This window comes from Melospiza georgiana, chromosome 5 (genome assembly GCF_028018845.1).
Source record: "Melospiza georgiana isolate bMelGeo1 chromosome 5, bMelGeo1.pri, whole genome shotgun sequence".
NCBI classification, from domain to species: domain Eukaryota; kingdom Metazoa; phylum Chordata; class Aves; order Passeriformes; family Passerellidae; genus Melospiza; species Melospiza georgiana.
In genome coordinates this window covers 13027207-13054972 of record NC_080434.1, presented here as the reverse complement: position 1 = coordinate 13054972, position 27766 = coordinate 13027207, and the positions used below count along the sequence as shown (strand labels likewise).

The 27766-nt window shown below is 37.3% G+C and overlaps 1 protein-coding gene across 2 annotated transcripts in view; it reads left to right on the top strand.

Annotated features, from left to right (window-relative positions):
• GLRB (glycine receptor beta) overlaps positions 1–26487 on the top strand; it is a 48041-nt gene extending 21554 nt beyond the window's left edge. For both annotated transcript variants that reach the window (XM_058025046.1, XM_058025045.1), the window contains exons 5-10: positions 1215–1444; positions 4714–4796; positions 7402–7542; positions 10854–11006; positions 13227–13519; positions 23829–26487. In XM_058025046.1, the coding sequence (XP_057881029.1) occupies positions 1215–1444; positions 4714–4796; positions 7402–7542; positions 10854–11006; positions 13227–13519; positions 23829–24125 (1197 nt within the window). In that variant the 3' untranslated portion in view covers positions 24126–26487. The remainder of the gene's footprint in view (positions 1–1214; positions 1445–4713; positions 4797–7401; positions 7543–10853; positions 11007–13226; positions 13520–23828) is intronic.
• Positions 26488–27766: the final 1279 nt, after the last annotated feature.

Below are 27766 nucleotides of genomic sequence, written 5' to 3'. Positions count from 1 at the left end.
AGAATCTTCACTCCCATATTTCTAGCATTTTGGTGTAATTGCAGAGCAGTAGCAGTGTTTTCACTGCTCTGAGAGACACAGCCCTTATCTCAGGAGGCTTTGTACCTAGTAGACAATTATGAAAAAGCAAAGCACACTATAGAAGGCAACTGTGAAGACTGGAGATAGAAATAATCTTACATACAGAATTTTAATTCATTTATTTGGGTTAGTTTAACTTTTTTTTCAACAATAACTTTATTCTTTCTCTGTATGTGATCTGCCTTGTTTACATATACGTCAAAAAGAGGCGCTGGCTTAAATGTAAATGTAAAAAACAAAAAGGCTTAAGAGAAAAGACTGAAAAATCCTAGCTGACATTCTAGGTCAGATTCTTCCTTTGGATGCACACAGCTTTCACTAAGCACAGAACACGTGCAGGGTATCATTTTGCCCTGAGACACATGCTACTCCAGTTCCCAAAAGCAAAATTAGGTTCTCGTTGAGCATGGCTCTACTACTGTCATTCCTTCAGCCAGATTCTTACTGATTTCAGAAGGAGATTTCCTCTGTAAAGCCTTGATTTTTGTCTCTTTGAGACTGATTCTGTTTCTCCTTTCATACCTGCTACCTCAGTACTTATGTTGCAAGCTGTCATCAGTTTTCCTGTTACCAAGATAGTTCCAGATCACTGATAGAAGGTCTGAGGCTGTATGCTGGGTGTCTAGTATAAAATCTATTATCTACCTTTTTGTTCTGTTTCCTGCTTTTATAATATAATATTTTGCCATCAGTGTGCTACAAACAAATGGAGAGTAAACTGGAATTGGCACTCACAGGATATCCTGAAAGATGTGATATCATGCCTGCTGCCTGCAGCCATTTAGTGCCGTCAAACTATGGCCTCTCTCTGCCCTGCTGCATGCCTTTCTCTATGCCTGGGTAACAGGAGCTTTTACTGAGGGAATGCAAAAATTACTCTGGAGTGGCAATTTGATCCTTTGTTTAAGGAAAGTTGCTGTATTCAAAACCATGAGTGAGATGTAATCTGTTTGTACTGAAGTCTGTTAAACATAATACTTTGTAATGTAATTTGAATAGTGATTACTGTCTTTGTGATAGAAAAATCAGGGCATAATTTTTTCTCTTCCAAGTCTGGTGGAATGGTTTTATTTCTCTGTGGGGTTTTTGCTAGACTTTTGGGTAGTCTAATGTTTGTTTATTCTTCCTATCAGGATTATAGAGTCAACATCTTTCTAAGACAGAAGTGGAATGACCCCAGACTCAAACTGCCCAATGACTGGAGAGGTTCAGATACACTGACAGTGGACCCAACTATGTTTAAGTGTCTTTGGAAGCCAGACTTATTCTTTGCAAATGAAAAAAATGCTAACTTCCATGATGTCACACAAGAAAATATCCTTCTTTTTATATTTCGGGATGGAGATGTCCTAGTCAGCATGAGGTATTTTATTTAAATGTTTCCACTGTTTTTTTTAAAGGGATTTTATGTGAAGCATATATTCTGTATTAGCCTTAGTATTGTAATACCATTTATTACTAACATTTAAATTTATATGAGACAGTTTCTAAACAATGCTGTAATAACATGTGTAAAGAAATCAGATGGTAGCGCTGCAAGTGTGAGAAATTTGGTGTCTATATACATGATAACCTAACACACTGAACTAACTAAATTTGAACCCTTTTGATAATTTCTTAGGTTCCTAGAAGCATAGTGGAGTGGATAATATATCTGAAATACAGCCTTCAATAAAGCTGTATATGTTGCACACTACTTGAATTTTTACAGCAACTAAAGTAAACAATGATTACTTGCTAAAGATATAGGGAAAGCAGATATTATAAAATTTGTGAATATGTATGTTTTGTGAAAGTACTGCGAAAAAATCCTGATGAATTTCTATGCCTCACTGGATATAATTCTTTTCAGAAGCCTCCAAATTGCTGTTCAATTGAATTGCAATTAACATATACCTTTTTGGTGGTTTAACTTGGTTTATCAAAGGTATACACAATGACACAAAAATAGTCATCCACTTAAACCAGCAAATTAGTTGATTAAAAGGGAGTTGATAGTGAATTACAGATATGGAGAGTTTATAGTTTACAGTTTGTAGAGATTAGGCTAAATTTTCTAACAGGAAGTGAATTTTCTTCTAGTGTGTGCTGTAACATATTGCCCTGATAGACATAAGAATGATGTCTGAATGTACTGCAACATTACCTTTAAGAGAGAACCACTTGAGAAGCTAGGTTCACATGAGCTATTGCTTCCTGCAGTAGAAATGGATGGAAAAAAAAGAGAAACAATATGAAAGAGTTTGGGTTCTTTTTTTACCATTTCAAAACAGAGTGAGAAAAATCAGTCTCAAGACAATTGCTGGCAGTGATCAGAAAAGAAAATACATTGGGCAATCAAAGCATTTCATTTTGTTTGCTCTGAAGGTCTTGGGTTTGATTTCAGCTGCTTCTGTAGTTCTGAAGTGTGTAGAAATTAATATTTCAAGGTAGAAAATAACTTCCAGCTATGAAAGAAGTTTCCCTTTTGAAAGAGCAAATGTTAAATAAAACACCGAAATATTTTTCAAATATTTTTGCTAGGTTGCAGGTATTTATAAGGAGCTCAATAGGAATGGTTAATGATTAGTGAATATTGAGTGAATAATAATGGAAGTGTTTTGGATAGAAAACTATCTCTGAAAAAGTGCAAAAAAGAAAACCAGGTTCAATACAGTTAAAAATTATTGCCATCTTCTAAAAATACTGTTTATTGATATGTATGCAGGTAAGATGAATTATTTTAGGGACTGTGGTTTGATTACATTTTTAAAATATGTAATTTCTATGTCTTGTGTTTCTAGTTTACAGAGGTATTATCATGTATAAATGAAAGACTCTCCAGTTATCAAAATACTTTATGGCAAAATTTGTGTGAGAGAAAGCTCTTCCACAAATAGTGAAGAATTAGGAAACTGAATGCAGGAATAAACAGCTACTGCTCACATCAAGGGAAGTAAAAGAGTTGACTGTCCCCCCAAAAATAAATCTATTCTGCGCTCTGTGCTTTTCAACATAAATCACCTGAAAAACTGAATTTGCAAGTGCATTTGATGATACCAAAATATGCAGAACAGTAAAGATAAGAGACAACAGTGAGAACCACAAGTCAATCTAATGACTAAGCAACAAAGTATGGGATGAAATTCAATGTAAACAACTGGAAATTATGCATGAGGGAAAAAAAATTATTTTAGCTTCACATAAAGCCTAATTGATCTAGAGTTGGTTATTTCCAGCCAAAAAAATTAGCTTTGAGTAATAGTTGATAGTTCTCTGAAAATGTCAGCTAATAACTCAGTACTATTTGAGAAAGTGAATTGAATTCTTGGAAGTATTAGGGATTAAAGTCATCCTAGTGCATAAAAGTATGCCATACTTACATTCTGAATGCAATTCTGGTCTTCCAGCTGAAGGAGGGGAGGCAAGAACAGTCAAAGGTGTGGAACAGCTGAGAAAGGCTGAACTTTTCACACTGGAAAAAGCAAAATAATTGAGGTGGTGCCATAGAGGTCTCTAAGTCATGAATGGCACAGAGAGAATGGATGGGCATTGATTTTTTTTCCCTTCTTTTACAGTGAAAAAACTATGAGACAGACTGAGGATAGATAAAAAGGCATGATTAGAGTGTGTGCGGGTTAGCTATGGCATTCTTTGCTGCAAGATGCTGTGCATATTAAACTTTATGTGCTGTCAGGGTTTAACCCCAGCTGGAAACTAAATACCATTCACTCACTTCTTCCTGGCCTCAGTGGTATGGGAAGGAGAAGCAGGAAAATAAAGGCCATAGAAATTGTGGGTCGAAAACAGCTTAAAAATTGTGGCAAAGTAGAACAAAATATAGGTATTAATGCTAATACTAATTATAATAAGAGGAACAAAGGAGAGACCTAAAACCAAGAGAAACAAGTGATGCAAAATAGAATTGTTCACTACCTACTGCCTCCCATCTCCTTGTGTACCTTCTGACTGGCAGAAACTGAAAACTCCTTGGTTTCTGGTAAGCACTACTCAGCAACAACCAGAAACATCAGTGTGTTATCCATGCTGTCCTCATACTGAATCCAGAGCACAGCACTGTGCCAGCTACTAGGGAAAAAACTAACTGTCCCAGGTGAAACCAGGACACCTAGATTCCAGAAAGGAGCTGAAAGCAAAACAGCTTCTTGGAGACAAAAAAATCTGTTGATGTCCCTTAAATACCGAAGCATCCCTTCTGGTTTGGGAGGCCCTTGAGGTGCAGCTTTTGGATGCTGTGGATGCTGCTGGATATCTGACAAAATAACACTTCCATATTGCTGCTGTGTCATATTCTTCTTTAGAAGTCTGTCGTTGGCCAATGCTGGAGACAGGACTCTGGTCTGTATGGACATTTGGTTTGGTTATTCTATGACCTATATGTATTTTGTCTTGTATTAGTAGTTCTTTAATTTGTGAGCTTCTATATGTTTAAAACCCTCTATAAAATTGTATTGTCTTATTTTATACTAGAGAGATCTCCATTACGAACTGCTAATTATGACTTCTAAACTTTGTTTCTGCTGTTTTACAAAGACAAAAATCAAAAACCTGGGGTTTTTTTTATTTCTCATGGTCATCTATTGCTTACCTGACAGCTCACACAGTTTTTAAATTCCCTTTCTGTATTTTCAGATTGTCTATTACACTGTCATGCCCTTTGGACTTGACATTGTTTCCTATGGATACACAGCGCTGCAAGATGCAATTGGAAAGCTGTATGTAAATCACTCTGTCCATAAAAACAGTTCTCTTCTAGGCATGCATGAGAATCAAACAAAAATTATTAATTCTGTTTACTTCATCTAAAGATTTTTAATGAAATGAAATTGATACTCACTGCTTCCTACCAATGTACATTTCCCTACTAAAGATGTTTCTTACTGTTATGGCACTGTGCACTCTTAGTTTTAGCTTTTGCTATCAACCAGAACGATAGCTGACGCCTTTTATAAAAGCATTTACAATAAACTCAGATAAATGGAAACATATCATTTGGAAAAAAGAATGATTTTGCCAGATGGTTTTGACTTCCACAGCCTGTGCTGCTTTTTAGGTTTGGGGGCCCAAATTATCCCCTTGCATTGATGAAACATTGGTATTGTTTGGAACTCCTTTGATACAGTACCAAAGGAAAAGTATTTGATGCCAAACCAGTGAGGTCATTTGGTATCAAACCTTTTGAAACTGGCTTCAGGGTGTGTTGTGGATGTAGTCAGGAATCTATTTCTGGTCTCCAGGTGATTTAATCTTACAACAGGGCAGACAGGTCACATCTCTGAAGGGCTTCATGCCATGCTGTAAGTTGCAGACAAATGTTTCTGAAATCCATCTTCCTTTCCATGCCCCAAAAACTACAGCTTTTTCCAACAGTTTATTCCTTGGTGATCCCACTTTCATGGTAATTCTGTTTTCCAAAATAGGAATGAGCATGAAGCAGAGAGAAGGAAGGTGACCTGTTCCAGTCTGCTCCTGCTGTAACATATAAACTTGTTCAGCTCTTACTCCAGCAGGTCTGGTGGGAAAGGTGAGGTTAGGGAAGAGAAGTTACAAGTGAAGAAATAGTAAGGTTAGCCAAAGTTGGCAGGGTATCACAATATGGACAAGGATAATAATAGTAGTAATAATAATAATAATAATAATAGAGTTTTACAATTTAGGTTTTGATTGTCAGCATTTTTCTTTAGAATTTTAGTATGTCCATATAATTTTGTTCATCACTACTATGTATGTACATTAGCTGGAGTAAGCTGTTATGGAAAACCCAAGTCAGTTTGGGATTAAACTGGAATTAGTAATACTAATGGAAATTCACTTAAGGTTTCTCAGTCCAGCAAGTCCACTGACTTTACAAGAGTTGAAAGGTATGGTCATGCAAGGAGAAACTACTCATTAAAAAAAATCATGCTAAGATGATATAATCAAATGCAATGAATTTGCTTCTTTGAAAAGACTGTGCACTAAACTTTCTTCTACCTTTTAATTCAGTTATTAAAAGTAAGAAAGGTACCCATGAATACCTATCTGTCCTTCCAGTTTTCCCTGCTAGCCATTGGCAGTTTTATTCTTAGGTTTTTTTCAAATCAGTATTTTGTTTTTACTTGCTAAATTTCAAAATCAAAAAAGGCCAGCAGTTGTTACTAGGATGTTCTCATATCCACAGTTATAATCCTTAGTTCTGCATATTCTCTATAGACACAATTTTCACTCTCCAGTAATTGTTATCATAAAGGATCTTGGCAGTTTTGTGATGTACTGTGTGTTGGAACAGGGTGAAAATGATTTTATGAGTGAAACATTAAAACAATTTTTTATAGTGTATTATATTATGAAGCTTTGAAACATTGTGATTTTTATTAAATTATTGTGAATCATAAAGACATCATTTATGAACAGTTTCACTTTCTTAATCACAGCTGGTTTTCAAAAATTAAAAAGAATAATCTAATGCCTCCAGAAAAATAATGGCTCTTTAAACGTTTTTCTCAGGCTTTGAACTGCACAATTATGCCTTCCAACTCCATCTTTTTTATGTTTCCTCATCTGTGTTTCCATCTAACACACATTATCTTTGTTTCAATTAAGTTAATCTTTAATGAACAGAATGTAGCAAAAAAATGGCTTGTAAATCATGATTCTGATTATGCATATTTAATCAATACTGCTTTATTCTTGAATATTGTGAGTCTAACTTGCACTGCCTCTCACTTGGTGCTGGTGTATATAATGTGATTTGGGCACTCAGAGGTTTGCTGAGGTCTGTCTGTCCTCAGTGGGTCAGGAAGGCACTCAGCTGATTTCTGTAGGACTGCACATCTGCTCTAATTCCTGGGCAAATATTTCCTGAATGGCAATGTTGCCATGAATCAGGGCTTTTATCCAAGAAAATAAGCAGTGTGGTTGTTCTACACAAACACCAAGATTCATCATGGTAATTGAGTTGTTAAATTCTTTTGAAGTTACTCAGACTCATTAAAATTCTTCTTGTTCATATTTTTGCTGAAGTAGAGTATGAATGAGTATGGAGGCTTGAAAGCTGTGGAAAATACAGCTTTGCTTTCTTTGTTTGAAAAGTACACCCTGTAACAAATACCTCTTAGTCATCTTAATATTGCTGATAATATAATGTTTCACCCACTAAGTCCCAACTTCAGCCCACATAAAAATGCAGCTGCAGATTATTTAATTTTTGTATTTATTTATTTGAGCAGGAAATAGAAAAAGACTGAAGGATATACAATACATATATGCTAGGTTTTCTTGCAGAGTTTACTGTGATTGAGGTGGATCTTAGACAATTATTATTATACTTTTGTCTTGCAGTTGGTTACACAACTGATGACTTACGGTTTATCTGGCAGTCTGGAGATCCTGTACAGCTAGAGAAAATTGCTCTGCCTCAGTTTGATATTAAAAAGGAGGATATTGAATATGGTAACTGTACCAAGTATTACAAAGGCACAGGTAGGTAATATAAGCTATTTCCTTGGTAAAAAACTCTAAGCTTCCTTCAATTACTGTTTATAGTTAATGGTTAATATTCCAGTCCACGTCTTACATTTCCTGGGATAAAATAGATTACTTTTAACAAATGAGTGGTTCATATAATGGTAATTTTAATATGTGAATATAATAGTTCAATAATTGTTATAATAATAGTTAAATAATTTGAACTATTATTCTAGTTCAAATATAGAAATATCCATGTTGAAGAAGAGATTAAATGTTTGCCTTGGCTTTACTTACAGATATCATGGTCCTATTATCACCATTTTATTTCTGTGGTCCTTACACCTGTTTATGCTTGTAAATGTCAAACTTTTCTGAAAGATTGTTTATGCAGAATCATGCCAGTTGCAGCAAAGTGGGTAAATTTTGATTTTCTGGTTAGACTTTTTTTCCATAAGTGGATAGTACTAGAGTGTAATTCCAAATGTTTCACCCTACAGATTCTTCCTTTTTCTAAATGTTCTGGAAATTGTCATTTTTGAAAGCTGCTTCCAATCCTCAGCCCTCTATTTATTTATTCCTATGATTATGTTTTTAATGTTGGCACAAATTTTTCCATGGTTTCTGCTTTCTGGCTTTTAATGATTTACCTTTTTCACCTTGATTGATTCCTGCCAACCATTATATCCAAACGAGTCACGCTGTGACAACCACGGGTCTTTCTACAAGAGCAGCTGTATTTTAGTCTGTGCTTTTACATCATGGCAATAAATCTTCCATTAAAACTCAGTTGGAAAGTCTGTGGTGCTGCAGTTTCTGAAGACCCTCTGAAAGTTTCCTGTTGGCTATTCAGCTGAACTGGAGGCTCTGTTACTTGCGGTTGCTCCTGTGGTAGATTCCAAGCCTGAAGAGTTCTCAAGGAATCTTAGCAGATCTCAGAGTTAAGAATTTAATTTGAAAAGATAATGAAAATAAAAGTGGGCTTTGGTTTTTAACTGCAAAATGAGTGAGATCTCATGCTATAACATAATTCATCCACTCTTCATAGGTAATTTATAATTTGTAAATAATAAGAAATTAGCTCTCTTCAGAATAATTCTGATTTTTTTTAAAGCATATCTAGCAGCTAGCAGTGATGGCATTCAGAATATGGCAAAACCTTTCTTAGCAGTGAGAGAAATATTTTTTTTTCCTATTTAAAAAATGAAATTACTGAAAAAAATAGTACATAAAGTATTAAAAACTAAAGAAATGGATCTTGCATTTCCCAAATGAAATCCATACAAATGGGAAAATTGTAAAACCTGTATACTATTGTGATTATTTTGGGGTATGCCCTAAATCTGAAATTAAATGTCTAAAAAACTTTAGATAGGAATCCTATTTTAGGAATCCTAAGTTTTTAGGAAGAAAAAATATTTAAGAATTATACACAAAGAAAATTATTGGTATTTTCCCAAGTTTCAGCAGCTTGTGACCACCAATGACATGGTGCAAAATGTTCACTAAATTATTCGGTGGGTGTGTGCTTTGAACATTAAAGAAAGACCATGAGGGAATCATTTTGAAAAGTTTTTGCAATTCTTTTACTGTAAATCCATTCTGTAAAGAACCTCCATTTAATCTCATAACCAAAACCAGAATTAATATTTCAGTAATGTGAATCGAATATTTAGTATGATGAAATATTTTCAAAGGCTGTTTTCAATGCTCCATTTTTTATTTACTTGAAAATTCTTATGCTGAAGGTATTTTTTAACAGCACATTTCACACACAGAGCTAAATAATTTTGTCAGATAATCAAGAGATCTTTTTCTTCAAGGAGCAGATTTTCAAAATTATATCTTCTGTAGGAGTTCCCTGACAATTGCAAAAACTCTTAATCTTCACTGCCTATTTCTGTCAACTAATGTTTTATCATATTTACCTAAGTTGAAAGAGGGTCAGCAAATCTGGACTTCTTTTGAAGCAATACATTGAATATTTATATTTGCAAATTTCCTGTTATTCATCAATTTTATGACAGATCAAATAGGTCCTTTTGAGCTGAATGGTGAGGGCAATAGATACCGTACTCTGTCTGATGAAATGTTATTCAAATGAAGGCATACAGAATGAATTTCCTACATAACACAAACAAATAATGATTTTGAAGGTCATCTCTTATTTGAAAACAAAACCTAAAAGTGTCTGGAATCCATTCATAAATTATAGAGGGAAAATTTCTCAGCGAAGTGATCGCTGAAGATGATGGAATGAGCTATAAAATACAGTGTAGTGTCTTCTACACAAAGATGTTCATCCTAATGTTTTATGCTTTTTCTGTTGTGGTGTCTGTATGCCCAAACAGCACTTTTGTGATGACATATTATTGTACAGCAGTTAACTGATGGAATATGGAAGGTAAATGGAGACCTTTTTGACACATTCTATCTTCTAAATAAGTATCTCACCAATTCGATCGATAAATACAGTCTGATTTCAATTTTGAAGTTTATGTAATATAACATAGAAATGCCTTTTTCTTGTGATAGAATAGTTTTTGAAGTTTTCAGGCTTTTTCCAACACTGTTGTGTTATTATTAACATAGAAATTCCAGTTCTTCTAATTGAGTGAAAATATGGACATTAATTATTTTCTGGTTATCAGACTTCTTGATACATTTGTTATCTCCAGCAAAATATTTCTTAACTGCAACTTTGTTTTGGGTTGAATTAATTTTAAACATCATCTGAAGTTTGTATGCTTTAGATGTTAATTTTAAAAGATTTGATACATTCTTCCTTGTTTACAAAATTTGCAGCTTTTCTAGAGTCTTTTTAAGAATGCCTTTACCAATTTTAGAAGTCATTTGTACCGACTTTCAGTACTGAGGAAATCTCTGGTTAGTCACATTCATTCACCTCATTCCATTCTAAACCTGCTGGACTAATATTTCTTAATTCATCTTTTGCACAAAATAATGCTAAGTAGGATTTTCAGATGAGCTTAAACTAGTAGGACTGCCAGACTCCATTGGTTTTGTCTGAACTGCATCTTGAAGCCAGCATCAAGCTGGGAGTCACTTCAGCCTCTTGCTGCTTTGAGAAGTGGAAGAGTTCCTTACAGCACAAAGTACCACACCCTAACCACACTTTACTTGGTGCTTAAGTAAATCTGTGTTTTGATTCTTTTTTTCCAAATTAAAGTCTTTACCTTTATAAAGAAAATCAAAGCGTTGAACTTTTGCTTTTAAATAGAAAAAGACCTGGAAGATATTTTCACCTGCAAAGATATTTTCATCTGCAAAACGCATTAAATGTTAATGCATTTATTTCTTTAAAGGTTATTACACTTGTGTAGAAGTAATCTTCACTTTAAGAAGACAAGTTGGATTTTACATGATGGGTGTTTATGCTCCTACACTGCTAATTGTTGTTCTATCCTGGCTGTCATTTTGGATCAATCCTGATGCAAGTGCTGCAAGAGTCCCACTGGGTAACCTGCGTTTTCACGTGCTGTCACAATCCACTGTAACACCATTGAGCCATTCTCAGTTGCTTTGGCTACATGACACTGGACCCTGAAAGCAACTTCACTTCCATTGTCCACTCATCATTTTCACTGAACTCTGCGCATTCCAAGTCCTGTAAACTCCACCTTGGCATTAAGACTTCACTTGGCTGTAGTTCCAGCATTTGGGTGAAGAGCACACTGTCTCCACTCCTCTCAGCCTGGACAAATCTGATCTGTCTGTGCACGGGTGATGCTGCAAACACAGGCAATATGCATTTTACAGGAATTTCAACATTTGAATAATGAGTAAGAAAGCAGGATAGTAAGTAAGGCTCTTAATAGCTACCTGTTGGAAAAGTCTTTCTGAAGATTAATAGAAACGATCTTTGGAAAAGAACTAGAATTCCTGTTACCTGACTGGCTTTATTTCATTAGAGACTCACTTCATGAAAGTACTTCAAGCTCATACAGTCGTGCTGCTCAGCCCAACAGAGTAGACAGGCCCTTCATTTATAATGAAATAGCAGGACACAGAGTTAATAGTGTTATCTTGACTAATTGGGTTGTGCACAGGACTACAGCTCTGGCATGGCCTGCTGACCCCAAGAGCTCAGTGATGTGCAGAGCTGTTTGATGTGCATACACTGTTTGTATGTGAATGCTTCAGGTACAGCAGATGGAAAGTAAGCCAGAGTGTACACTGAGGATTCAGTTCAGTATTTGCTGTATCATTCTGTTCTGAGATAACACATCTGATCATTCTTTATTATCCCCATGGGCAAAAAAAATTCCAGCTTTGCAGTGGTTCATTGATACTACATATTTCTAAATAAAACATCATAAAATTTTGTGGTTTAAAATCACATGACCATAAACATTTCTTTATGCTTCAGTGTTCCAAGAGCTAGTGAATTTTCCATTTGAGATTAATGCTAAATAAAATACCATATCAATCAATCTCACTGAAATCCAAATGGGAACACTAGCTAAAGAATGTGTTGCTTGTGATCAAGTAGAAATTAATATTTTCATAGGCCAATACAGATAGTTTCATTTTAATTTACATTTTCACATCCTCAGTTACTTTAAATGGATCTGAAGCAAATAAATCTCTGTGAATGAAAAAAAAATTCATGCACTATAAGAAACATAGCTGAGACTCCTTTTGGCCAACATTTTTATAGACATCAATTCTATTTCATTAAGCCTCCCACTCATAAATAAAGATTTTTATCATTAGCATTCACAAAACCAAAATGAGACCTTCTGAACATGGAGATTGAACTAATTTTTCCCTACATGACAACCATTTCTAAAGTTGGCTTTTTCCAAATGTAGCTCTTCGTGCTACTATTTTCACAGGAGCCTGTGGGAAATCTTTCTTTGGTGTCAAGCTTGTATTTGTCTCTTGTGATATGAATCCTCTGTTGATGGTGACATTTGGAAGCCTTATTAGGGGAAATGCTTGGTGAAATCCATGATGAGTGTGACCTTCTAACAGCCTCTGCACGTGTAGGCTTTTTTCATGATAAGGGCTTCATGAAATGCCCTTTATCTAGAAAGCTTCTTCTTGATCCTAGAAGCTCAAATAGGAAATGACTGTGACCCTCAGCCACCTCCACGTTTTCATCTTCTCAGGGAATTGGGAACAAAGGATTTTTGATTTGCTCATACAGCTTTGCTCATCAGCAAAAACTTCCCTTTTACCTATGGTCTGAATATCACACTTGTGAACAGCTCATTCAGAGAATTGCTCCTGCTATAGCACAGTTTAGATTTCTGCGACAATGCTATTCTAATTTAAAGGATTCCATTTTTTGTTTTAAGTATCATATTTTTCTCTTCCACCTTCCCAGAATTAGATGCACATTGTAAGATAAGTCTTTGGAAACTCCATTTCCCAACTGTGTGATGGGACAAGAAACCATAACAACCAGTTTAGCCTCACTTATTTGTTTCTCTGTTTATGAAATGATGGTAATCATTATTAGTAATTCATCATTAACTGCACTAGCTAAGTGTTTAACTTGTTCATTAGCTGAAGGCATGTGCACTTTGTACACCTCCTGCACTGACCACATTGTGAAGTCCCATTCACTGTTGCAAAACATCATTCACTATTGTCTGTTTCAGAGGAAGAGCACAGCCAGTGTCATTAAAGGGAAGTTTTCTTATTCAATATATTGTTTTCTCTTTTTGTAGGTATTTTCTCAGTGCTCAGCTTGGCATCTGAATGTACCACTCTTGCTGCTGAACTTCCCAAAGTGTCTTATGTGAAGGCCTTAGATGTCTGGCTGATTGTTTGCCTTCTCTTTGGGTTTGCATCCCTGGTGGAATATGCTGTGGTTCAGGTAATGCTAAACAATCCAAAGAGAATTGAAGCTGAAAAAGCAAAGATTGCCAAGGCAGAGCAAGCAGAAGGGAAGGGTGGAAATGCTGCCAAGAAGAACACTGTGAATGGCACAGGGACTCCTGTTCACATCAGCACTTTACAGGTAGGCGCTGCAAAGCTTTGTATGCAAAATCAGCAGTCTTCTCTATTAACCTAATTCCAGGAATATAGTGTTTGTAATAATTTTGAATAGTGCTTAATCTTGGAAAGGGTCAAGACATTAAAACATGCTGGTAACTAATGGCCAGCAGCCTGACCAATTGGTCCCTAGTGATTTGGGGTCAGAAGTTCTAAGTGAAAAATTTATCTTTTAATATAGTAGCAGCATGGTGGCTGCTTAGCTTCAGGTAAATAAAGTAGCAAGCAGCTTTACAGTTGCTGTTTTTCTCATAATAAATAGCAGCTGTCAAACTGTAACTATTCAGAGGACAGAACTCTCAGACAGTATTTGCTGAGAGCATACTCAAATAACACCCAGCTCATTGCTTTCTTTGGGATGGCCACAGCTGCACTGCATTGCATGCCTGTGAAGCCAGGAATCCAGAAGTCGAGGCATTTGTAGACAAAAGACCTGTCTGTTTGTGTCAAACAGTTCCTGCATTTCTTCGTTGCCAGATGGAGTTTATGTGTAACTCAGTCAGATTTCACTATATGGTTAAAGATGACACGTACATCTTCACTCAGGCTGAAATTTTCCATCATATTGCTAAATTCCTAATATTTTAGAAGTCCCTGCTTGTGCTCCAAGAGTTTTCAGACATCCCAGTCCAACTGCCTTCAGTCCTAAGTGATATTTACTTGACATTTATTCTGCAGAAGAAAATATGTTACTCTACAACATGTCTAATATGAATTTGGCTTGTCCTTTTCAATGACTCAGCAATTCTGTTGTATAAAATAAAGCTGCTAGGCTAGATCCAGCTGGTAATATTGGTACACAGTGACTTCAGTGTTTCTTTAAGGAAGAAGTAGTTGATGCAAGAATGGCTGAAATCCTGTCTTAATATCAAGCTGACTAACTTGACTAACTAATTGCTCCCATTCTAGAGGAGCTGCAGGTAGCTGCAGTGTTCTGCAATACCTGCAGCTCAGTGCACTTAACTACCATAATTCTCATCTGGTAGAAGAATCTTTGGGAAATGTTTTGGTAGGCAACTAGTCTCAGCTTAGAGTAACCCCATGACTGCTTTGGCTTGTGTCATGAATAATTCCCCAAGCCTAGAAAACAGGAGAAAGAAAATGCTCTGCTGTAGTTTTACTTTCCCTGAACTGAATGGGATAATTTTGTGTTCAGCAATCTGCAGGTCCCAAATCCAGCTGTTTCTTTGACAGAATAGTTGCAAAAATCCAGCAGTGCAGCATATAATATATTTTTCCTATTTTCAGTACTTAGAAGTGTTATGTGTTCAGCTCGATAAATTACAAGTTTAACAAAAATTTACAGTTTTTCAGTAGTGTGAACAAAACCAATTGCTAAATTACTGATTCTCCTTGGTATGCATATCCTCTGAGGTACGTGCCATTGTCATATCCAAGTGGAAAATGAAATCATCTATTATCACCTATGTTGTGCTTTCATATTTCAATTTTTTTGCAAGAAGGCACAGGTATACAGTGTATTTTAAGACTCAGAAGGGTAATCGTTATCCACAGAAGTTAAGCAATGTTCCCCATGAGTATGTCTAGCAGCAGGTTGAAGGATTTTAGAATTCAGAATTCAGTCTGCCCTTCTATTGTAGCATCTTCCCTCCACGATTTTGAAATGCCAGCCTCAGCTTCTCATGTTAAACCTGCACTTTTCAGGGTCTTCCCAGCCTTCCCAATTTGTTTTGAGGGACCTTTAACATTCCAGTAGCTTCTGATGATCTTTATACAGAGATTTACAAAAAAAAAAAAATATTTTACAAGCCATAGTGGAAATAGGTATTCCTTGCTGCAAAAGCTGGTCATGTGGCTGAGTAGCTCATGGGTAATGATCCAACTTGAATTAATCCACCTGCTTTGAAACACAACCTATCAGAGGAAACGTATCCTGGGCTGGTAATTTCTGGGAAGATGACCAGGTTGAGATAGAAGAAGGTCCCAGACCAATGAATCATTTGACATCAGCCTGTGGCCGGACAGTGATGATAGATTTTATATATTTGAAAGCTATAAATCTGCCTCACTGAAAACTCCGTCTCTGAACCTGCTGCTGTGTAGGAGTACTTTGAAAGTTCTTGGCCCTGGAAAAGCGTGTACTAAAGTCCTAAATCAGAACAGGTGTAAATCTTCTGGTAGCTCTGACTTCTAATCCAAAAGTTGGCCTGCCTCACAAAATTTGGATTGCTCCCTTACAGACCTAGTAATGATCAAGTAGAGAATGCATTTGTCATATGGAAAATATGCAAGGGAGAGAAACATTAAAGAAACAGGTAATGGAAAAAAACTGTGTGTTGAAAGGCATAAAGAATACAAAACAAAAAGAGGCCTGAGTGCTGTCCCAGAACTTCAGGAGCTGTTTCTCATCAGGGTCACATAGGATTGTATGGGAGGCAAGAGCAAATACTTTGCTAAATGTCTGGAAAGACTTAAGTGACTTTAGGAGAAAAGGATGACTTATAACTGCACTCCTGTAATAAGTATATGTCCTATAGAAATGTTTAAGGATGTTCTTTTTCCACATAGGAGGTGATATTCAGGCAAAAGTGACTGAGGGTGTAGCTGGAAATGTCAGCATAACTAGGCTTGAAACAGTGGATAGACCAGATGGGACTTGAAGGCAAAAGCAACAGAAAAGACGTGGAAGCAGAAAATTCCAAGTGAGGAGAAACAGAGAGCATGAATAATTCCATTTATAAGTGTTTCTCCTGATTAAATTAAGCTCTTGTTTTGAGGGGAATCAAATTTAAAAAGAGAAGTTACTTTATTTCACTTTAAAATGGCCCTGATCCTGAAACTAAGGCAATTTGTGTTCCCTGAGCAGCAAGCTGTGCACTTCCTGCTTTTGCAGTGTTGCAGTAGTGGTGTCTCTGCAGGAGATCTGCGGAAAGGGCCTGCATGTGGGGTACAGGGGAGTTTGCTGGGTTGAGAATATTCTTGGTTATGAGGAGGATCAAAGGGAAGCAGGTGGGGAGATCAAGCATCCCTGGTTCCAGTCTTTGTGGAACAACTTGTTTTCGTGTGCTTGCTCCATTTGTGAAAGTTAAAATGGCATCGGGTTTGGAGACTTGCCATATTTTATTTTAGTAAAAAGCAAGTATAACAAAACCTCATAATAATCCCTAAAAATACAAGCAGCTATTGTTCCATTTTTATGGACTAAAGGGATAAGCTTTTCAGTGTATGATAAATATTAAAAGCTTAATCTAATTCATAATTGCAGTTTAGGCGAAGCGATCCCCTATAACAGAACCTGCAAGGTTTCATTGAAAGTTGTCAGCAGAAAGCACTTTTGTCACTGTATTCAATAGTCAGTGGTCATGATCAATAATTTCCAACAGTGACAGTGAAGATGGCAAAGTGAAAAGAGTGCTCACAATTTGCCAATCACCCAAAGATGGAGAAAGGCTTCCATGGATGTATAGCTACTTCACCAGATCCTGGGAAATGGCTGATGCAAAAGCTGCATGCTGCTAGCATACGCCAACCCCTCAAGTCCAAGCTTTATGAGTCATGCTCCCTCCAACAAAAACCCTTGAAATGTCAGTGCCATTTTAAACCCAGGGGTTTATCAATATGACTGTCTGATTAAAGTCGAGTGGTCTGTCTGTCAAGATCACCCTGAATCTGTAGGAAAAAGAAGAGAAAATAAGCACTTCTGATGTGTTTTTCTAGGAGAAGCAGTGGCTATGCACTTAGAGGCAAAAAGCCATGAGAAAATACAGCTTGGCTCCCTCAGCTCTGAGAGGCTGCAAGTAGATGCTGTTCTAAGCAGAGGAGAAAATTATGCAATCTGGTGATAACTGCTTGCACTGGCTTTTTATTGGGAATCCTCAGCAGGAGTTTGCATGTGTTTCCTAGCAATGAAACATCATACAGTGAGAAAAACAAGCAAAAAGGGAAATGTTTTGAAGATGATTCATTTTTTTTTTGCTTTCATTGCTGACGTGATTACAGTGAGAGATTGCACTGTTAACTATAACAACACCCCTCAATTTGAAAAGTCACATTTTCATCAAGCCCATTTTTAGAAGCTGTCCCCCACAGATAATGTGCTAATGACTGGAGAGAACATTTGCTAAAAGAATGGTTCTGGCAGATGATGAATAGCACTATGCAAGTGGTGGTAATAGCTCTAATGCCAGTTATTTTTAAAAAGTGGTGCTATTGCTTGCTTTATCTTGTCAGAGCCACATCTAGGCTCTGAAACCAGAGATAGGTTGTGTTCATCTCTACTGAGTTGTGATGTACTTGACCACTGGTGGTGACCTGTGGTGACCTGGTCTTCCCAGGTTTTTTTCCCTCACATGGAACTCCAGACTCAATTTTTTTATTGTAGAACCACCAAAAACCCAGCTTACATTTTACCTTGTACACAAAACCACAGGCTGCAGCCTATTTTAATAGTTCCTGACAGCATTTCAGGTACAGAGTAGGTACTTTCTGCTCCAATGACTCCTGTATTCATCCTTGGAGATAATTCAAACATGACTGTAAAAAGGCCCCAGGCAGTCTGCTTTGAGCAGGGGGTTGGGCTAGATGATCTCCAGAGGTCCCTGCCAACCTCAGCTGTGCTGTAATACTGTGGTATTTTATGCATTAATATTTTTTGTCCTGTATTTTGGAATGTGGTAGCTTATTCCTGCTGAGCTGCGCCAGAAAATATACCCAGTGTGAATACAGACTAATGCTAAATAATCACTACTGTATTGATGATCTACATCTATCATTATGGCAAGAACAAGAGAAGAGCACAAAACAAGTGCAAGAGAGATGAATAAGAGAGCTTGTTAAAAAACTCCTCCTTCATCTTGTATGGAAGCCCCTTGCAGAGCTGGCAGCCCTGGGGACAGGTGTGCATGCCAACAGGAGGCTGGGAGCACGGCAGCAGAGGGGGTTTTGTGGCAAGGAGGATGTGCTGGTTGGACAGGGAGCACAGCATTCCAGCAGGGAAGCTCTTCAGCCTGAGGGACACGTGCTGGGCTTGAGAAGCTGCCAGTGCTGTTGCGTGTTTGAAGCCTTGCTAGGAGTTATGGATAATAAATTTCTGCTCTCAAAAATGATGGCTTTTATATTGCACTTCATCCTGATGGATAAAGAGGACTTGATCACAGGATGAACAGTCAATTGAAAAGGATCTTTATTCTATTTGCACAAAACAAATTGAATCAAGTCCCTGATATTTTTGGTGCTGTGAAAGGTCAGATTTCACAAATTTGACAACTGTTCAATCTGGATGGAAGAATTTAAACAAAAAGTATAAATGGGGCTGGTGAGCTAATAATGTTCAAACCAGAAGTAAAGCTACACTAATTTAAGAAAAAACACAAAACCTAACAAATAGCACAATTGAAAACAAATTCTCCAAAGATTTAAAACTAATTCAGCTTCAAGCATTTCTCTTTTCTCCTCACTGGCAAGTGGGAGGTGATAGCAATTAATGTAAGCTGAACTCAATGAAATAATTGTGTAAGTAAGAAAAGAGGTATATGCTTAGCATAACTGAAGGCAATAGGAAGTTACTTTACATATACAGCAAGAATAAAAAACCTTGTAAGATGAGTAATAGTACTATACTAGGTAGAGGTAGAGGTACTGTAAGTATCAAGAATTAACTGAAAAGAGAGAAGCATTGAACAAATACTCTGCTCCATGTCTGGGGAAAAGCCAAATATATTCAATGTGAGGATGAAATAGCTCTCATTCACAGTAGCTGATGAGAATATTAAACAGTATCTTTTAGAGTTAGACATTTTACATTCAAGATTTCAGCTTAAGTTGCATCTAGAATTTTTTTACAGAGCTGGTCTGTGAGTGCTGTGGAACATTAATGTTGATTTTTTAATAAATCCTTTAAATCTGGGAGGGTTTCAAAATACAGCAAGAAGCTAACTTTGTGCCAGTACTTTTAAAGCTAAGTGGCATAACATGAATAATTATAAGCCTGACATCAATCAGTGGAGAATATTGCATAGCTTACTATGCAGGGCTCTGGCTAATAATTATTGTTTGTAAGTATTAATTATCTTTAATATTACTCATAATTCAGCCCCATGTTAGCTCCTAAATGGCTCAGTGAAATTAATCTGTTTATTGATTTAATCAAACTGAATATAACTTTTTAAGTACTATCAATTAGGTTGACAGAGGTAATGATGTGAAGGTAAGAAACTCTTGAAGAACATTTTTCTTGGCTTCATGTGTCAGCCTGGTTACATCATCTAAATTATGCAAAATCCAAGTTAGATTTGTTACCATCTCTGTGTACCAGCAGTTAATCAGACTAACTATAGTCATGCCTCGTGTCTGAACATTGAAGCCAGTTAAATTCAGATTAGAAATAAGGTACATATGTTTCTGAGGAACAAAGTCATGGAAAAAATTCTCCATCCTGGATGTTTTTAAAGGAAAATCTAGTGTAAGTAGTTTGGGCAGTAAATGTGGAAAGTGAGGAGGAGCACCAGAAGCAGCAGAGGCAGAGGTGGGGAGTTAGTTGCTCCTCCCTGACAGTCTGCATGCCTAGGCAGCACTTATTCTTTCATCTCTTTCCCCATTTTCTTCTCACATTATTCCCCTAATTCTGCAACCAAAGGCATTCTGCAGAGGCACACGTGCTGCAGCTCTGGAGCAGCAGCAGGTGTTGAGCTTGGCAACGAGCACCTGTCAGCCTGAATTATTTAAAAGGTGAGAAAGGATATCACAAGGGGCCTTATGGATTCTAGGAGGCATTTTAGGTGCTTCTGAGCTGTTCATTAAAAGACAGGTGGTCAGTCCATCCTACCAAACCTAGACAAGGTGGTCCAGTCCTGGAAGAAACAGGAACTAGGTCTGTGTTTGGGGCCAAGCCCCATGAGCCGTCACCTTCCTGTGGTTTCCTTGGCTACCCCCCAAATCCCTTGCAGAGAGACAAAGAGTCGCTGCCCAGCTCCCTGGGAATGCAGGGTGTCCCTACACTATCCCAAAAGCCTTCCCTTCCCAAACAGCTGCTCCCCATCCTCTGCTGGGGAAAAGCCATAAATCTGGTGGAAGCATCCTGTGGGTTGAGTCTGGCTCACAGATCATGGTGCTGGGGCAGGATAAGGCAAGTGACATCAAATACTTTCTGTGTCAGGATGAAGTCAAAAGTATATAACATTTAACATTTTACTTTTCTTTACACATCAAGTGTAGTACTCTAAAATCAAGCCCTACAATTTTTTTTGTACAGAAAATGTTCCTCTAACATTTGGTAAGTTTTTTGTGCTGTAAATGTGGAAAGTGAGGAGGAGCAGAGGCATTATTAGGATTATTGTTACACTTCTAGCACAAACCAAGGCAAAATGAATAAAAATAGGGCAATCATATATACTTTATATTATATAACATTGTTTAGGGAAAGCTGTAGGTCAGCTGGAGTGAACTTAGATTAAAACAACAGAAACATTGGGGACTTGAAGACATATATGAGAAAAAATTTAAAAATATGTTTATGCAGCAGCTGAGTGCAGTAAATAGAAGAATGTCGGATTTCTAAAACCACGGAAATAGATGAAATTATTTTCAAAAGTAGCATATACTTATTAAAGAAAAATTTGGGCTAGGTTGCTCATACAAGGAAAATTGTGTCACCCTGATAAATCAGTACTCCAGCTGACACTGAACTAAGCAAAGCTCTGTGTGAACATGCTGTGAACAGTTCTCTGCTTATAAGGCAGAGGTGACCTAGAATCCACTCTCAGTCCTGAATGGGAATGAGAACCGACTTGTAACAGCCTTTAGGGGAGCACTCTTGATACTGCAGTTGGAACAGGAATATTCTGTGCTAGAAAAGAGAGGATTTAAGCTGCAATTAGTGTCACTGAATTTTTACAACATATTACTGGTAGTATGAGGAATGGGCTACAAGTTTTCAAATCCAAAAGGAGGTCTAGAATTTCATACATGATTCTATTTCTTGTAGTGGTCTTACTAAATCTTGCTAGGTTTGACCATGGAAAAAATCTAATATTCCTATGACTCTTCAGTTAACATGCACCCCAGTCCTGCGAGCTCATTTTTCATTGCACAAGGGTCTGCTTTATATCTTCATTACCTATGTCATTGGATATGATCTGATTGGAAGGAATGTCTCAGATTGGTGAATGATAGCATCCTGTCACCCAGGGTCATATAATCATGTTTATCTGTGTCTTAGTCACCACCTTACTAGACAGTTTGCCCCTGCTACTCCAGTAATGAAAACTGTCTTAGGATCTCAGGTCTTTGAGGACTAGGAGACAGTTGCAGGAGATTTGTATCTAAAGTTTTGTCCTGTCATCATGGAACACCTATCTTGTTTTTCTTTTTTGTAACCTGGAATCTTGATTTTGTGGTGGTTTAGGAATGATATTCTCCAGTTTAGTACTCCCACTAAAACCGCGCACTGCTCCACCTCCTTGCTCCAAGTGGAGGCACAAAAGGTAAAGATCATGGTTTGAGATAAGAAAAAGTTACTGAAAATGGCAATGAGATATGAAAACAAGCATCAATAATATTAGCAAAAAAAAGATGTAAGAAAATAAATGATTCACACAGAAAAATTCCCTGGCAATGGGCAATACCGGATGGCTCCCTCTGCACATTTTGTCGACAAGAAGAAAAGTCTTTGTGCCAGAAGAGAATCCCTTTCCCCAGCTGTGGCAATGACATGAGACATGAGGTGATACAGAATAACCTCTGTGCCCTTGCCATGCCTCCTCCTGGCTGCTGCAAAAATTAACCCTCTCCTGGCTGGAACCAGGACAAACCTGCACCTCAGTTTAATGCATTGGTTTCAAAATGTACTGCTTTCATGAAAAATAGAACTCTGGAAAATTTGGGAAGGTGTATCCACTTTTTTCAGAAGGAATAGTGCCATGCTTCTTTTCCACCTTGCACTAGAATCAGCTTTGTCAATAATGGGAGTAAAAGCCCCAATCAAAGTTTAATTCTTTTCTTGACTGCCTCAGTTCTTTCCACACAGGATAAGTTGCCACTGTCATAGAGAAGCTAATAATATTCTTCAGAATATTTTTCGTTCATCCATAAACCTGGTACTGTATTTTATGACACTATTATTATTGTTTTAGTAGTTACAAAATATGACTATGCAAATATCCCAAACTATCAGCCAAAAACTGCAGAAAACCAGAGGTGGAGAGAGCTGAGGGTAAAATACCTGAGGTCATTGTGGAGGAGAGACAGGCTAATGGGTAAAAGAGACAGGCAGCTTTTGGAGCTGCTGAGTTTTAGTGGACCAATGACTCCAGGAAGCCTTACTGAAACACACATTTATGTCAGTTACCCATGGGGATAGCCTGAAAACTAGCAGTTTTTTAACTAACGCTAAGGTTATATATGTGAACAAATTTATAGTCTGTATTCTTCTCCCTGCTTTCCTGAGTAGTCCAACTGAAGTGAAAGTTTGGGAGAGGTTTATCCAAGTCACAAAGCACAGTGCCTTGCAACTAGCCTCTAAATCACTTCAAGCTCTCTGAACAGTGTGGGGTTGGTCCTCCTAGAGATGTGTTGAATCTGAAATAAAAACTTTATAAAATCCAAGGAAGGGAATATAGGAACCTTTTTTCCCCACAGAAAAAAAAGTGTTGCTTGATCCCTAAAAGCAGTAAAGGAGCTATAGGAAACACAGTAATTCTGGTTTTGGATTTAGATTTCCCAGTTAAAGACTTTTACAGTGCTGAGAATAGTGTTACATCTGTGTTCCCTGTTTTTAGAGAGGCACTAAACTCCACAGGTACAATGCAAGATGGTCACCCTAGGATGAGGTTTAAGATCCTGACCTGTTAACTCTTTAGAACCAGAACAAACTGAAAATAATTGCATCAAACATTGAATTTTAGGGCTAATTCTGACTATAGGTTTCAGAGCTTAAAAAAATGCAAGTAATGAATAGTAGCAGGTCTGCAGGTTCATCAGCACAGAATCAATATCCAAAAATACTCCCCACAAAAATATTCGCTCCCCTTCTATAATCTTAAAATGAAGGCGTCTGACTACAGCAGGTTGCAGAGCATGAGGCACCTTGTGCATGAAAAATTACACAATTATGAATGTTTGGATTAGTTGATATGATTGACTGATCATCCTTAAGTACTTTATAACATAACCATTCCACAAATTAGTCTGATGAAATGTATCCCTATCAACAAGTAATTTTCTGTATGTTTGTTTGCAGTGTTCTTTAGCAGCTGCATGAAGTTTGCTAATGAGTTGTGGTGAGTCGATCATGATTCCCCTCATTCTTTATTTCATAGGTTGGTGAGACCAGATGCAAAAAAGTTTGCACTTCGAAATCTGATCTGAGATCCAATGATTTCAGCATCGTTGGAAGCTTGCCAAGGGATTTTGAATTATCAAATTATGACTGTTATGGAAAGCCCATTGAAGTCAACAATGGGCTCGGGAAATCTCAAGCCAAGAACAATAAGAAGCCTCCTCCTCCCAAGCCTGTCATTCCATCAGCAGCAAAGAGAATCGATCTTTATGCAAGAGCACTGTTTCCTTTTTGCTTCTTGTTCTTCAATGTCATATACTGGTCCATATATTTATGATAAATCTTTTATTTATTTTTTTCATATGTGTAAAATATAGCCCATTTCATTATCCCTTCCCAGTCATGAAGGCCACTGTGTGAAATTATTTGCATTTGCAAAGCAATATGTTGCATCTTGATGCCGTGCGATTGTACTGAACAAATGGCATCTGAAATTTGAATGAAAGCATGACACTGCAATGTCTGTGCTCTGACCAACTTTGTATATAAATGTACAGCATACATCCTGCTTTAAGAATATATATGAAGGACGATGCCTACTACATTATAAAGCTGAATAACGCTCCTCAGTTATTAGTAACATACAGAAATTTAAAGTGTTTCTGACAATGAAACTGATGTGCACGTTGAGTATTATTAAAATCAGTATTCTAGTATATGTAGTATTTAACAGCTTTTCTGCTGGTTTCCAGAGGAAAAAGAAACACCCACCAAACATCTTGTTCATGTATAATTTCAGCTGGCACTGTTGAAGAAAAAGCTAAGGTGTAATTATTATTATTATTTAGGCTTTGTAAGTGAAGGCAGCATCAAGTAAGCAGATTTTGTCTATGTGGAGAAATAAAGATCAGAGAACTACTAATTTTGTAAAATCAGCTCATTTAGGAAAAAAACCCCAACATCTGTGTCCATGAAGCAGGCACAGTTAAGTGTGTTAGAATATGCTGGCAATAAAACATTGGGGCAAATTTTAACTGCTGCTTCTTTAGGCACAAACTAGATACAGTATATTAAAAAAAACCAAGCCACTTTCTAGACTAAAGGTACCAGGAGTTTGTGAGAGGCATCACAAGATGCAGTTCAGTATCAGGTTTGTTATAGATTTTTACATTAGCTTGTCGTCTGGCTCAGCATCTGTAGCATCTGGCAAGCCTGCAGTATGTAAGTCACAATTTTTTTTTTGTTATTGCATTGGACACGTCTTACTTGATTTGTTTTGTTTATCCCCTTGAAAGCTTTCATTTCAAACAAACCAATTATCAAGACAAAATCCCATTTTCACCAATGATGGTACCTTTTCTTGTTTGCGTGCTAGCTAGCACGTAGCCCCCTGTAGGAGTGAAAACCTGTCCAAAGGTCTAAGGGACTGAGACTCTCATCAGCCCTGGTGTGCCTGTGTGCTAATTAATGGCTGCCCTCACCAACTCATTGATCTGGCTGCTACATTTTGGTCCTATGCATGAAATAGTTCTGACAGGAGACTGCTTTCCGTTTTCCAGAGGAAATTCTATGGCATGAAGACTGCCTTAACATGAGCTCCTTGGTGTGCATAGGGCAGGGCCTTGGGTCTCCTGTGAATGCCAGGGTGCATCCCCTTGTAAGGGCAAGTCATGAGAAGAAATGTGGCCCAAAGAAAGCTGCATGCAGGTAGGCCTGTGACTAGAGTGTGTTTCCTGAGAGCAAGGACTTGGCCTCAGCCCATGAGAGCGTGCCACCCACGTCTCTGCTGGGGACATGGGGCACCACAGCTAGTTACAGTATGAAAAAAAGACAATTGATAAAAGGAAATCTAGACTGTTGGCCCCTCACAGGCTAGGAAGGGACTGGTTTAAATACGTGAAACTTCCATAGTGTGGAAACAAACAATCCCACTTACTGTGCTACATTTCTGGCATGTCCAGGATGTGCTGAGCTAATGCAGGCCACAAGGATCACTTGGGTGTTGCCCACAAGGTCAATGTTGTCCACATACAGTGATCCTGCACAACTAAAAGTCCAAAAGTGGGAATGTAAGAAGAGGAATGGCAAGCCACACTGGCCCCACTGGACATCTGGTGAACCTGCACACCCAGAGCTTTTTGCAGCCACTGCCACTTTGTGATCAGCAGGCTGGCTGCAGCGACTCTTGTTTGGGTTGAGGAGATCTGCTCTTCATAGCATGGTCACACACGCTGCACCAGCTGCCTGGCCACTGTCTCATGGGGGTCTCAGGTTTTGGGTTTCTTTCCGATCTGAAGAAATGGAAGGCAAATCCCAGATGTTATTGAGCTGTGTGGAATGGGTCTGAGGGAAATGATATCTTTAAGGTCTAGTTCAAATTTTTAATATTTCTGTTAGTTGAAGGTAATTGCAGAATTGTCAGAGACTCTAAGAAGCAATAAGGATAAATGAAAGAGAGGAAGGATGGGAGGGGGAACTTTTATATATACAGAATGGTATATTTATAGACATTATTTATTCTCATACTTGTATTTTTTCTTACAGTACTGGAAGGCAAAAAAATAATTACCTTGTGTTGGAAATTATATGAATTTTGGAAGATAACTTTCTTGTTAGAACTCTTATTAAATGATTTATCTGTAATTAATGTCCACATTCTATCTGTAAAATCTCAATTATAGATTTTATTGTTAAATTAATCTTTGTTCCTTCTTGCTTTCCTGCTTACTTGATGGCTTTTGTGTTTTATCATAAAACACTTAATCAATAATACACTGTAATTGCTTTCCAACTCACACAAAGGGAAGCAAAAGGAATGCATATTGCTCAGATAAAGGTTTTTTTGTTCATTACAGCACAAAAACTGAGGCCAGAAGCGAAGTTTAACAGCAAATTTGAAACTAAATTTAAAGTGAAACCAAGCATCAGCTATAAAGTATTAATTTTCTTTTTACTTACACTAGATAATATTGCAGTATTTGTATTACCCTGGAATATATTAGCTTGTCCTACTGAGCAGTAATAATTGATTTCTTTTATTTTTCTTCTTTCTGCTAAAGGTCATCAAGAGTTTTGCACACCATCTCACATTATGGTCCACCAGCACCCTCTAGTTGTAAAATTAAGCCTGTTGACTGATTTCCAGAATAAGGCGCAAATACAAAACTGTATAGGCAAAATAGGATCCTAATTTCTAAATATAATATGAAAGAAAAAAGAATTATTAAATTAAAAATAAATGGGCACAAAATTAATGTGCAGCTTTAGAAATTTTCCATGCAGTTAAAATTTCAAAGTATAGAAATGAAGACATTCAAGTAGTAGCAAAGATGAGGTTCATGAAGTGCAGCTTAGGAACTTGATTGCTAGTCCTGATGTCTAAACAAACTACATGACAGCAAAATCTGGTTTTGTGGGAGAGCCCATCTGTGTATCAGCTGATATTTACTTCAAGTTCTGCAGTTAACTGGTAGGAGAGTTACAAATTTGTGTTCTACCTTTAAGATAAACCTTGGTATTTTCTTGGTTCTTAAGCATCGAGGGCTGGTATTCAAGTAGCTAATTCTGTTCTTTTGTAGTATCATCAGCCTTTAGATATCTTTCTACATTTTTTCAGGATTTTAGAACACTGCATCAGGAATTTCCATGGAGATTACTCAGTTCATTTCTCAACTGCATCTGTAAATTTAAGGTAGGCAATAAGTAAGAGTGCAATTTGAGAAATGTGTCAGCTGCTCTGCATTAGTTCCCTGTGTCAAACACATGTTTGACACTTGGTTTTAGGAGCAGCTCTTCAGTGTACAATAGCACCTCCTCTTGTCTTCCCTTAATTCTAGCTGAGATGGTGCATGGGAGCAGTTGGTCTTTTGAGGAAAAGAGTTTATTTTGTAAGTGCAGTGTAGAGAAGATTGACCACTTGGAAACTCTGCCAAGCAGCTTTCATTCTAAAAGTCTTCAGAATTATTTGGACTTGTTAAC